The 13530-nt window shown below is 39.5% G+C and overlaps 1 protein-coding gene across 4 annotated transcripts in view; it reads left to right on the top strand.

The window, feature by feature from the left end:
* Nucleotides 1-13530, top strand: part of LOC100760748 (heparan sulfate 2-O-sulfotransferase 1) — a 142092-nt gene that overhangs the window by 107453 nt on the left and 21109 nt on the right. For 3 of the 4 annotated variants that reach the window (XM_027395887.2, XM_027395888.1, XM_035450348.1), the window contains exon 2: nucleotides 6843-7081. In XM_027395887.2, the coding sequence (XP_027251688.1) occupies nucleotides 6843-7081 (239 nt within the window). Of the gene's footprint in view, nucleotides 1-1267; nucleotides 1313-6842; nucleotides 7082-13530 lie in introns of all 4 variants that reach the window. The other variant, XM_035450349.1, reaches the window with a different exon arrangement.

Consider the following 13530-nt stretch of genomic DNA (forward strand, 5'->3'; position numbering starts at 1 on the left):
ACAGTCCTCTTCCTGGACCCCTTTCCGGAAGCGGCATGCTGTCACTTTGTACCTGCCTTGTGTGCCTCTGTGAAGATTCTGTGACTATATACTAAGTGTACATTACCTCTCATAGTGTGTGCTTATTATCAGAGGGGTTGTTGTAAGTTCAGGGTCAGCCTGAGCTACATAATGAGTTCCAAGCCAGCCTAGGCTACAGGTGTGAACTGTTTAAAAAAGAAAGAAAAACAAACTGAGAAAACAAAGCATATTCCCAGTATGGCTCTCACAACATTGTTCTGAACACTACCCAGCCATTAACCTCCTGCTCCGATTTGCTCTCACCACTTCCCCTGTGTCTCATCTTCCTGAGAGCCATTTCCAGAGCTTTGTGCATTTGTGCATGCTCTTTCTTTCCTTCCTTCCTTCCTTCTTTCTTTCTTTCTTTTTGGTTCAAATGCTGCTTGGCCAATGACTAGGATTCTCATCTGCTAGCTCAGTCTTAATTATCATAAATATATATATTTTATAAGACTTATTTTATAGAGGATGCCTTCTGCTGGCACCCTCTCTTGCTGGTGGATCACATTGCACCGCTGGAGGAAAAGCGGAAGGGAAAAGGGACACTTCCTGTTTCTCCTTGCTTAAATATAAGTCTCCTTGCTATGTCACTTCCGGCCTGGATCACCACTTCTCTACTACATTTCCCAGAATCCTCTTTGACTCCTAGTCCTGTTTAACTTGCTGTCTCATTGGCGAAACAGAACTTTATTTAACAATCAATAAGATAAACATACACAGAAGTACTTTCCCCATCATTTTGGTCTTGGTTTTTCCATACTTAAAAACATGATTCTGTCTTTCTCTCTCTCTCTCTCTCTCTCTCTCTCTCTCTCTCTCTCTCTCTCATCTTTTATCTCTCTCCTTCCTTCCCTCTCCTTTTCCCCCTCCATGCTTCCTTCCCTGTCTCCATTCTTTTGCTATGAAATCCATTTTAAGAAGCATTACTCATATATTTGGACAGATGCACTGTGTGGCCATACTTCTTCTAATACACTAGGCATTACATACTCTTGAATAGGGCTCAAATGGGTTAAAATTTGATCTCACCCTTTGAAATTTTTCCTTTTAAAGCTTGAGGAAATTAAAGCAGGGGGAGATTTTGAGAGTAAAGTGGGATTCTGAGTGAGCCAAGAAGATTCATAGTGAAGATTCATTTATTCTTGGAAACTCAAAAGTTGACTACACGAGAGATAGGCTATTTAGCTGTGGCATCTTTGTCTTACAGGAACACTATGATTTTTATACTGAGTCATTCTCCATTGTGGTTTAGGTAAGTGATCCTCCTGTGTTAAAGACTTGGTCTTTGGTGTGCTGCTACCAGAAGGTGGCCTTTAAGAGGTGGGGTCTGATGGGAAATCTTAGTTCACTGAGGTTTTACCAGTAAAGATTATTGGACACCCATCTTTTCTTCTTTACCATGGTTTCTGGCTGCCATAACCTGTTTTGTTACATGCTTCTATTGTGATATGCTGCTTCATCATAGGCCCTGCCAACAGCCAGGTACCATGAACCAAAACCTCTCAATCTATGAGTCAAAATAGATCTTTCCTCTTTCAAAGTTAATTGAGTGCATGTATTTGCCACAGAAATAGCAAACTGACCAACACATTTAGTTAGTTGGAGAATTGGTTGCCATGGTTTCTGGCTTGGAAAGGCCTCCTAGCAAAGTTTTGCCCAGGTACCCATAGAAGAACAAATATTTGCTTAACCCCAAATCCTCACATTTGTATTGATATGTGTACTTCGTATACTGTCCCTTTTAGCCCACCATTTCCTCTCTCTAGATACGATATAAAATTTGCAGCTGCAGTAAGTCTTCATTAGAAGGCCAGCTATGCTATGTACTCACTCATATGTGGACCTGCTTTATGATACATAGTAGTGACCATGCTTTATCAGAGCTGTTTTTAATGATGTTGCTCAGAATGGTTTCCTCCCAGATGATGACTGAGAAACTAATTTTTAAAAAAAATGGTGTCAAGTACCGAAAGAGTAACAGAACTGTGCTGTCTTCTGGGATTTTGTTTTTTTTTTTTTACTTTCTTTCTTTCTTTATAATGATTCATGTGCATTGGTGTTTTGCCTTCATGTATATCTATGTGAGGATGTCAGATCCCCTGGAACTAGAGTCACAGACAGCTACGAGCTGCCATGTGGGTGCTGGGAATTGAACCCAGGTCCTCTGGAAGAACAACCAGTGCTCTTAACCACTAAGCCATCTCTCCAGCCCTGCCCATGCTGTTTCTTGTGCCCACAGTGTTGGTCCAAACCTCCTCTGACCCAATCCACTCCTTTGTTTGTCCTCCACAGAAGGGATTTTCTTTCTTTTCTCAGCCTTCTCCTAGTAACCTTTTTGTAGCCTTCCTGGTTTTGCAGCTTCTGACACATGCTGTATAGACTTTTTCATAGATGGTACCTTGATATGTCTCCCAGGCTGACCTCAAACTCCCTGAGCCCTCCCTAGCACTGGGACTACGATTGTGTGCTGGCTCATTCAAATTTTAATTCTAACACTTCATCAGACTTGTCAAGCATAGATATTTCTCCAAAATCTGAAACAGTACTTCAGCGATAATAATTATTTAATAAATCTGGTGTGACAATGACTTGTATATGAACGGCCTCAGCATTCTTACTACTTAAAGCTGCACGGAAATATCGTGACTGCTCAGTTCATGGAATCAATTTGTTTCTTTGAATACAGCTAGATCTGAAGTGGCAAATTTGAAGTTTAAAATAATGACTTCTCATAGAAGTCAGCATGGGTGCTGGGGAAAAGAGAGAGGACATGGAACGCAGCTTCTCAAGCTGCATTTTCCCAACATGAGCTTGTCATCATATCACTGAATAAAATGTGGTTGTGTTAGGCGATTATGCACCCACTCCCTTCCTGCTTTGCTGTTTCCAGCCAACTTTTACTTCTGGTTTTGTTTCTCGTTGCTTGCTCAGTTTAGAAGAATATCCTAACTTGGTGGCATTTAGTGTTTATTTACCCCAGAGGGTCCCTAGTTTCAGCTCTGTTCTAGAGTCCTTTCTGTTTCATCATTTGGTCCTCACCCAGTGTCTGTTTGAACAAGGACCAACAGCTTTAAACCACCACAACATGGAAAGCATGCCTTTACTAATTAATTACCTTAAAAGCCTTCTTCTGCTGAGCCAGTCTATCCAGGGTACTAAACAGAGATGGGGCTTCTCTTTTCACGAGAACATTGCATTTGTCCTACTGTAGAGTTTCTAAGCAGGGCTCTGTGTGTGCAACTTGATAATCTAGTTCATGCACATTCTGATGTACTCTAGTCTTTAGTATGTGCCTGAAATGTCACATACTGTCTCTGTGCCATTGAATACAAATGTTTTAAGAACTGTCCCTTCTTGGGAGTTAAGAAAATAATTACTACATTTTAATAGGAATGTAGACACCAATGTCCGGTAAGGATCTGAATTCTGACAACTTTATAATTACTCTTGAGTCCAGCCTTATACATGTGCAGATTCTTTTAAAAAGTTAGATGAATTTGTATTCACTTAAAAATGTGGAATTGTTCCTGGCCAATAGAGAAGCCCCAATATAATGCAGTATTTTTTTTTCAGCTGCTTCCCATTACTGTTGTTATATAATTCCACAATCATTATAATAATGTGTATTATTTATTAACTGCTACTCATGGTTTATGCCTTCCCCCATTTGTTGTCACCAATTTGAAAGCAGTGCCATCCTTTCAAGGCTTCACTTACTCAGCGTGTTTTCTAGACTATTCCTCCCCCACTCCTAGATTTGGAAGCATTTTGTTTTCATAGCATCTGTTACGGTGACATTCATTCAATTCTATTCAAGATGGTAACTGAAATAGGGGCACTTAAGATATTTCTAAAATCTGAAAAATAATTTAATATGTAATACATTGTTAAGACTTATGAAAAAGAAGTAGAATAAGAGGGCTGGACTGCACTGTGCTTCCAAGTGTTCTAGTCATTGCAATGAGGAGGTACTGAAGTCAGCACTTAATTTCTTTGCGACATTTTTACCTTTCTAAAATATGTGTGTAGAATAATTACTGACTTGAAAAGAGACAAGGAAGGGTATGGAAGGCCATTTTCCCCATAAACCCTATCAGTCTTTACTGTCCTTGTAGTAGTGATCCACTGCCGATAAGAGAAAATAGTGACCTGTTTCATAAACACTCACAAATGGTACTTAGAGTATTGTACAGTTAGTGGATTGCTAAGTAGCAGGAATTTAAGAATTATGTTGCTTTGGCTTTGATTTTTTTTAACATTAAAAATTTTGAAATAATGATACACTAGCAAGAAATTCCAAAGATAATACAACATGTTTTGCTTTTTAGTTCCTAGAAAACAGTTGAGTACTGTCCATCTGTTTCACTAAAATAACCAAAAAAAAAAAAAAACCAAAAAAACAAAAAAATAGCTTTGAAGGTTCCAAAATAAAAAAACCAACATTTTCTGTAAGTAACTTAACAATTTTAAAGAGTTTTCCTCTGTACTATGTACTACAGGATTTGAGTATAAAGTTGTGTCCCTTCTAACTACAGTGAGAAAAATACTAAATTTGAGCCAATAATTTTTAGTGTAAAGCACAGACTCTGGCGTCAGATTGACCTGGAATTGTGTTCTTACATCAGTAATCGGCAAGTGGTGACTTCCTTGACATCAGTTTCATGATTAAGTGGAGATAATAATGGGCTTCTTGGAGTTCTCTCAATAATAACATATGAGGCAGTGTTGCAGAATATTTGTTTAGCTATGCAGAGATGTGTTGCATTTGGTTATGTTGCTGAATATTGTTTAACTATGTAAAGAAGTGTTTCTTTTGTTTAATTACGTGTGTTGCTGTTTACCTTGCATGCCTAAGAAACATGCCAATAGCGAGGGAGGAGACATAGGTCGAACTTCCAGGCAGGGAGAGTAAGTAGGAGGAGAATCCCGAGACTTCAGGGTCTTCTTTTCCTCCTCGATACTGAGCCTTGGTGTCTACAGTGTGGCTGGAGAATGAATGCCTCCTACTGAACACTGAAGGCCCTGCTTCCATCTTTAATACCCCTCTAGTGCTGGGATTAAAGGTGTGTGATCTGTTACTCTTTTAGAGTGATTCAATCTAGTGTATCCCTAGGTGGCCTTTAACTCAGAGAGATCCAGCCAACTCTTAATCCTGAGTCCTAGGATTAAAGGTTTGTGCCTGGCTTCTATAGCTTGTGGCTGACTTTGCTTTCTGAACTCAGACAAGCTTTAGTAAATCATAAGTAATATATTACCACAAAAATGTTTCCCATTGCAAATACACTTAGAGGCTTGCCAGCAAGAGCTTCCGCATGACCACTGTTTAATAGTAGCTGTCCCAGTGGGTCTTAGGTGGCACTTTATTGTACTTTTGATCTGTATTCCCCATAACTGCTTCAAGCATCTCTTTAGGTGTATCTCCGTTTGTATCATCTTTATTGATTAATGTTACTCTCATGTATGTGAATGTGCTATAGATTTCTCCTGTACTTTTGTTCTATGTATAGCATTTCTTTTGTATTCACTTTGAATGCAGTTGTAAAAGTTCTTTTGACATTTCGTTTTCTGTTCTGGGCTTTGTTTTCTGGAATCTTGTCCAGAAAAGTTGTGTATTTCTGTTTTCTGCATTCTTACGATTTTTTTATAGTTACCTTTTATTGTATTGTTGTATAGCTTCTTTCAAAGTTATGTCTTTCATTATGTAAATGCCATATTTCCCTTTATTGATGCCATTTTACAAATTCACAGAAGTATAGAAACCACTGTTCCATTTAGGCCTTCTTATTCTCTGTTTATATGCATGAATTTTGAACCAAATTTCATGCTTCAATTTTTGCTTTCATTGCTTAAATAAACTCTGAAAAACTCAAAAGGAGAAGGAAAGTTCATTATATCATCCATTTTGACAAGGTATTGTCCATATTTTTACTCTTCACTTTTTTGCTTTTTTTGAGGTGAGGTTTCTCTTTGTAATGCTCCTGGCTGTCCTGGAATTCACTTTGTAGACCAGGCTGGCCTCGAACTCAGGAAGCAGAGAGGAGACAGGAAGTGGGACCTGGTTGTAGAAATTCTGGAGACCCACACTCATCTACTTCAGCCAGGTTCCACATCCTAAACCTTCTATAATCTTCCTGAACAGTGCCACTGCCTGTTCAAACACATGAGCCTACGGGCAACATTTCACAGTCCAACCATAACACATGCTCTCAGTTGTGTGTGTGAGGATTACTTGAGGCAGTGGACATTCCGTTAGGACACATGGTGACATTGGAACTGTGGGCACTATTCTGTGCTGCATTTTAACTGTTTATTCTTTTGTTCTTGTTTTGCCTCTTCTTATCCTGCAGAAGTAGTTCTGAAGGTTTGGTCTTTTCACAACCATTCTTACTCAGTTCTGAGGAAGGAAAAGTGTGTGATGAGCTCAGGCTGTTGTAGAATCAACTAGATTATCCTCTCGAAAACTTGGCCTGCTTGTATTCCTTTCCCATATTCCTTGGTTCTTTTTGTCCTTCTTCACTGTTTTCTTTTATGTTTTTTCTCTCACCTTACAGCAGTCAAAAGCTAGATGTTTGTATTTGTGTAATGCTATTGAGAACTTAGTTTATTTAAAATGGTTATGAAATGTAAATAGACATTCATTTGGGATTTATATATAGACTTTGTGATTAATTTTGGTATGCATTTATTTTAACTTGTAAGTTTTTCATAGTGACATTTGTTTAAAAAAAAAAAGGAAAAGGAAAAGGTAAAGAACTTAGTTTGACTCTCCTTTTTCCTTACAGAAAGGGCAATCGCAAGACATGAAGTCCGGGAAATTGAACAGCGGCATACAATGGATGGCCCTCGGCAAGATGCGGCTGTAGATGAAGAAGAAGATATAGTCATCATTTATAACAGAGTTCCCAAAACTGCAAGCACCTCGTTTACCAATATCGCCTATGACTTGTGTGCAAAGAATAGATACCATGTTCTTCACATCAACACTACCAAAAACAACCCAGTGATGTCATTGCAAGATCAGGTACCTTCCACGTAGGGGTGTGAAAATGCTTTCTGTGTCTCTCCTAGTTTGCTATTGCAGATGATGAGGTGTTCTAAAGCGATGTGTGCACTCTTGTCAGTTTGGGGACAAGGAGGGGTGAACCAACTTTTTTTTTTCCAAATTTATAATCGTCCTAATACTTGACATATTTTCTTGCATATAATCTATATTGAAAAATTTGTGAAATAAGCAAACTGATAAATAGCTAGAAGTTTAGGACACAGTTTTGATGTTCTTCCATATGGAATCTCTTGGTTATTGTTTGGATTTTTTGAGATAAGCTTTCTCTGTATAGTCCTTGTTGTCTTGGAGCTCACTCTGTAGATTAGGCTGGTCTTGAACTCACAGAGATCCACATGCCTCTGCCTCCTAAGTGCTGGGAAAAAAGGCGTGCACTACCACCACCCAGCATGGAATCTTTTTTTTTTTTTTTAACTTGATAAGATGCCTGCAGCAAAAGTCATTTTATTGTCTCAGCTTACAATGAGGAAGTACTGACTCGATACCTATACCCACTTCTTTATAGCCTCCTGAATTTCACTTCAGTAACTCATGTACATATTAATCATGAATGAACCTCCTGGGGAAAGATTGTGGCTGATGTCTGTATCAAAATCTTACCTTTTCAATGTCAGCAATTTTAGATGATCAAATGGACAGGTAACTTCATAAAACAGCATTTTAAAATAGAAGAGATTATTAAATGAAATCTAGTTTATTCATCTTTTCCAAAAGTAGCTTACATTTTCCACATACCTGCAGTGATGACTATAGTTATAAAGTTCTCATTATAAATATTGAAGGTGATGGGAATTTGACCATCATAAAGAGAAACTGAAATCCTAGGTAATCCCAAATGCCATTGGAGTAGCTTCATTAGAAGGTATCCATTACGATCTTACTGCAGCTAGGACTTGAGCTGTTTGGAAGCAGTGGAACATATTTTGTTATGGAATTGAGCATTTTCCCACCTATCTATGACCCTTATACTATTCAGAGAATAAAACTGATAAGGATTTTGGCTCAGGAGTTGTTTTTGAAGGCTAGTGGTAGATGGCATATCATCTCCCCATCCTTTTTTTTTTTTTTTTCTGTCTGTAGGATAATTTATTTTTCATAGAACCAAAAATATATATCTCTTAGCCAGATAATTTTCTATAAATGAAAGGAAGCACAAGCTTTTTTTTACACTGTTGGTTACTTTTTTTTTTAATTCACAACACAATATTGTATATCTCAAGGGACAGCATACTAAATGTTGTTTTTGCATTCTGTGTAGTAGGTTTGCATTGTTGCATTGCACAGCATACCTTGATTTAAAAGGTATACCATCAAATTTCCTCAGCAGTATTTTTTTTAACTTGTTTGTTCGATTTTTACTTATTTTGTGTCCAACCTTCCAAAGCTCTGCAGCTACAAAGCATCTGACAGTGACATCCATGCTTCCTTTTTTTTTTTTTTCCATGAAATGTAAGTGTGGAGATGCTCACTACACATGACATTTATCGGCACCATAGCTACATTTCCAGTTGCATTTGGATAGGATGCATCGTCTGCTTTCCTTGCAGCAGCTTGGTGTTTATGTAGAAGGAGAAAGCAGCTCTGGCCTAGAGCAGTCGGCTTATATAACAAGCAGCACCGAGAGCTGGTTTTTGTAGAGCACTTTCGGGAAGTAGTCTTAAGCATTAAATGACATACTCCAGATGTCAGCCAGTAATTCAAAGCCTGGTCCTCATTAGGAGTGGCTTATACAGATGTGTCCTCTGATACTGTGTGTGTAAAGTTTTCTGATCTCCTGTGTAGAAGCCATTCTCTAAAACCAAACCACGTTGCGGCTCCCTTTCCTTAGCATGACATGTTTAGAGGGCTTTCACTTGTAACCCAAGAAGGTTCATCTGAATGGAAACTTAAAGCTATAATTTTGAAGTCAGTTTTCAAATAACCCATCCTCTATACTATCGTTCTGTTTTGATGTCATTTTGTTGTGCTAGTTTATAATATTTAGCAAATTAAGTAGGAATTAAGGATGGCTTTACTATTTTCTAAGCAAATAGCCTCAAATCGATGTCTGACTGTAGTGAATGTGCTGTTGTACAGACCTCCATTTAAAGCCCAGTTGGCTTATCAGAAAGCTGGGGTTGTATGTAATAGGAGACCCTGGTGTTCTTGGATCCTCATGCATCCAAATGGAGCTCTTCCAATCCAGTCCAGTCCTCATCCCGCCCAGCCCAGCTCTCCAGACCATGAATGTGCTACACTAGGCACCGTGTAAACTACGTGCTTAACTGCTCTCCTCAAAGTTTAGAAGCAGAGCACGAAACATGTTTAGTCTGATACAGAGCTGTTCAGAGAGATGACAACAATGGCCTCCTTAGCCATCCTGAAAAGCTGCCAGCTTTACTCTCAAGTGTCTCATTGACCTTACCGAGCATGTGATACATGCAAAGATGGCGCCACTTAATTGGGAGAAACACCAATGAAATCAAAATGTCTTTCAAAGAGGATAATTAAAACATCAGTGTACGACAATCTCACCAAGATGCTGTGTGTGGACGTAACTGAAGAAAGCAGACATTCATGTTACATAACAGCCTGTGAAACAACTCTCCTCCTTGTCTTTTCTAAAGCTTCAGTGTTGTGACAACTGAAAAAGGACAAGGATCTAGGGTGGAGGCTCAGACTGCAGGAGACTGAGAGGTGTGATCTCTAATTGATCTCGTTCATAAGTAATACACAATGTGGTATTTAAGAATGAAGTGTGCACAAGTGCTGCTCTCAGGTATTTGAGAACAGTCTGTCTGACTGAATACATAGAGACAGCACACTGCAAGTTGCAATATATTAACAGTTAAGGATGTAAGTAAGTAGTTTGTGGATGTTGTGGTACCATACCATTTTGACTTCCATAGTGTAGAGCTTGTTTGTTTTGGATGGGCACAAATATGCATGAATGTTCTACCTTAGTCTCCCGTCTGAAAAGAAGCAGTTGGGACTGTGGAAGAAGGAAGTTTTTAAAGAGGAGATTAATAGAATATAAAGCACAAGAAACTAAGTGATTAAAATGAAGTGACCCTTGTTAGAGTTTGTTTTTTGAGGTGGCCTTTAATTCAGATGTTTAAAAAGAATTAGCAAGGGCTGGAGAAGTGAGTCAATGGTTAAGAGTGTTGATTGCTTTTCCAGAGGGCCCAAGTTTGATTCCCAGCACACACATGGTACCTTGCAACCATAGGCAACTCCAGTTCCAAGGGACCCAAGTCCCTCTTCTTGGCCTCTGTGGGCACAAGGCATGCATGTGGTACACAGACACACATGCAGACAAAACACTCTATACACATAAAAAATAAAATACATTAAAAAGAGAAAGAATTGCTGAGAGAAACAACTCTTCTATTAAGAGCAGTAGGTGTGATTGGCAGCATCCTGTGTGGTCTTTCTTAAGCCCATTCTGTTCATATGCTTAAGTTGATTGTCTGTGGTCCCTCTTGACTTAAGCACTGCAAGTATCTAGCCCTGTAGGACAACATTGTAAAGTATTTCTGTTGTGTATGCATGTGTGCTTCCTTAACTCACTCTCAAGCTGCCTTGTGCTCATTTTCATTATAGCTTACAGTTTGCTATGTGCTGCAGATACTTCCCAGAGCAACATGCTAGCTAAGCATTTGCAACCTATTACGTGTAAGCTAATCATTGGTTAAAATGTGGTTCTTGCTCTAAAGAACCAAATGGAGCCTGGTGTTCTGAGTTTTTAAGAAGCTTCCACTTGATGCTACAATTTGAGAATTCGTGATTTAGAGCGGTCCAGTGGTATACACAGACACGCTGAGATCTTTCCAGAAAGTTTTATTTATCTTTAAATTCATGTTCCTAGTTTCCTGACAGCATTCAGGTGTCTCATCCAGTAGATACACTAGCTTTTTGGATCATTGACTAAACCAGGCCTTTCTTAATTCAAGATCTCTGCTCTTATCTATTTGTGGAATAAATTCCTCGTTCAGTTGTCTTCTTGTTATCCTTTTAGTGTTTCAAATTAAATAACAGGCCCTTGGACCTTGTTATATTAAATGTTCCTTTCAAAGTATTGAAACCACGTCACTCCTAGTACTACTCAACTTGTAAAGTTGTGTTACATATTGGTTTCATTTCTTTTTGTTTTCCTGGATTGTAGCGGAAGCCCCTTGAAGGCAGACTTCTTGCTTGTCCACTGTATGCCTCATGCCTTGTTTCTCAAATGGGTGACCAAGACATGGAAGATACTTGATGCACTTTTTGTGAAATGATGAATGTATAAGCAAATGAGCCAGTCTCGATTTTGATGGTAATCCTTAGCTGACTACCCTCTGATTGATGGAAGTTTGAGACTTAGGACTCTTGAGCGGCTCAGGTCTGAACCTCCACTGCAGATGAACTTACCTTTGTATCTATCCACTCACTAGCTTTCTCCTGAGTATAGAAAGCCTTCTCTCTGGTCTAGACTAAAAACATATGCCTGTGGCTATATGAGAAATGTTTATTTGAAGTAAATTTATCAGGAGTTGGTGAATAGTAATTACTCAAGTTAATAGTAGTCTTCGTCTCAATAGATAGCAATTACAAAATTGGAATTAGGCTAGGGCATTCAGGGATACTCCCCCTCCTTCAGGCAGTGGAAAGGGGTTCTTTTGTGATCATAGATGATCAGGATGTGAAGTCAAACCTGTCTCCAATATAAGCCTAGATACCATTAGTGCGAAGGTGCTTTCTTAGCTTTTTCTTTAGAATTGGTTCAGGTCTGATTCAACAAGCAAATAAATCATGTACCTCCACCTGCACTGTTGTGTTTTCCCTAAAGGTGTATTGTGATTACTTGCTAGCCTGACTCTGCTTGAGTTATAAAACCGACAGAAGTCATAGTTTAGAACCTGCTCCAGGCTAGCCATAAAAACATTATTTTCATGTACTGTATCTAACTACTCCTTCTGAGCCATCCTTCTTGATAGCATGCTTCAATCAGAGTGTGGGAGCTCTGTTTGAACTCTCCCTTCTCCCCTGCCAGTGTCCAGTGTTTTCAGCCTCCTAAATGTCATTTGATGCTGTTGCGTTTTATTGCCCTTCACCTGATAGGAAAGGAAGAATCTGTTGGCTCACCCGGGCCCTGTAGGCAACATGCCCTAGTGTAGAACACTAGAAGAAGACAAATGGGGAGAACAGGCATGCAGTGCAGGAGTGAGAGGGGGAATAGGTGGGACCTGGGACCAGGTTAGTGGAGACAGAAACAGGGAAACATTTGAGAACTAGAGGATATGTACTAAATATGGATAAAGGAAAAGTGGCTTAATGGGTACCTTTAAAAGGAAGCCTTTCAGAATTGTCCTTTCTTTTCTAACGGAATACTTATAGTATCTCCATGGAGAACAGCTTTGAAGAAGGGTGTGTGAAATGGTATGTGTGTAAATGGCACTCCTCGTGCCCGAGCTGCTTTCCACAGAAGTGTGAGGTAACACTTAGCCCTTGTAGTTAGGGTTTCTATTCCTGTGAAGAGACTCTGTGACCACAGCAACTCTTCTAAAGGAAAACATTTAACGCGGGAGGGGTGGCTTACAGTTTCAGAGGTTTAGCACCATTATCATCATGATAGGGAGCACGGTGGGAGTATGCGGTGAGCAGGCAAACATGGTACTGGAGAATTCCACATCTTAGTCCAAAAGCAACAGGAAGTGAACTGTCCTATTGGGCATGGTTTGCACATAGATGAGACCTCAACACTCTCCTCCATAGTGACACACTTCCTCCCACAAGACCACACCTACTCCAACAAGGCCACACCTCCCATTAGTGTACTCCCTCTGGGGGCATTTTCTTTTAAACTACTGCCTGGCCCCCAAAGGCTTGTAGCCATATCATAATGCAAAAATGCATTCAGTCCAACTTCTAAAGTTCTTATAGTCTATAACAGTCTTAAAGTTATTTAACAGTCTGTAAGTTCCTGTAAAATCCAAACGCATGTCACATACTTCCAGTATATAATGGCACAGGATATATATATATACATTACCACTCTATAATGTAGGGAAAGGAGCATAGTGAGGACCAAAGCAAGACTGAAAACCAGCTGGGCAAATTCCAAACTCTGCATGTCCATGTCTGATGTCAAAGCACTCTTCAGATCTCTAACTCTTTTCACCTCTGTTGACTGCAACACACTTCTTTCCTTGGGCTGGTTCTACTCCCTGTTAGCAGCTTTCCTCTTGTCTTCGGCATTTTTAACATCTTGGGTTCTGCAAGGCAATCCAGGCTTCAGCTTCACGCAATGGCTTCTCTGGGCCTCCATTCAGTGAAACCGCTGACAACATGCCTGGCCTCAGTGGTTTTCCTAAGTCACAGAGGCACATTCCATAGTCCCTTTGTCCTGTCCTTATCTTCAGAACCACGCGGTCAAGGCTACCAAGTTG

Source organism: Cricetulus griseus, assembly GCF_003668045.3.
Source record: "Cricetulus griseus strain 17A/GY chromosome 1 unlocalized genomic scaffold, alternate assembly CriGri-PICRH-1.0 chr1_0, whole genome shotgun sequence".
NCBI classification, from domain to species: Eukaryota; Metazoa; Chordata; class Mammalia; order Rodentia; family Cricetidae; genus Cricetulus; species Cricetulus griseus.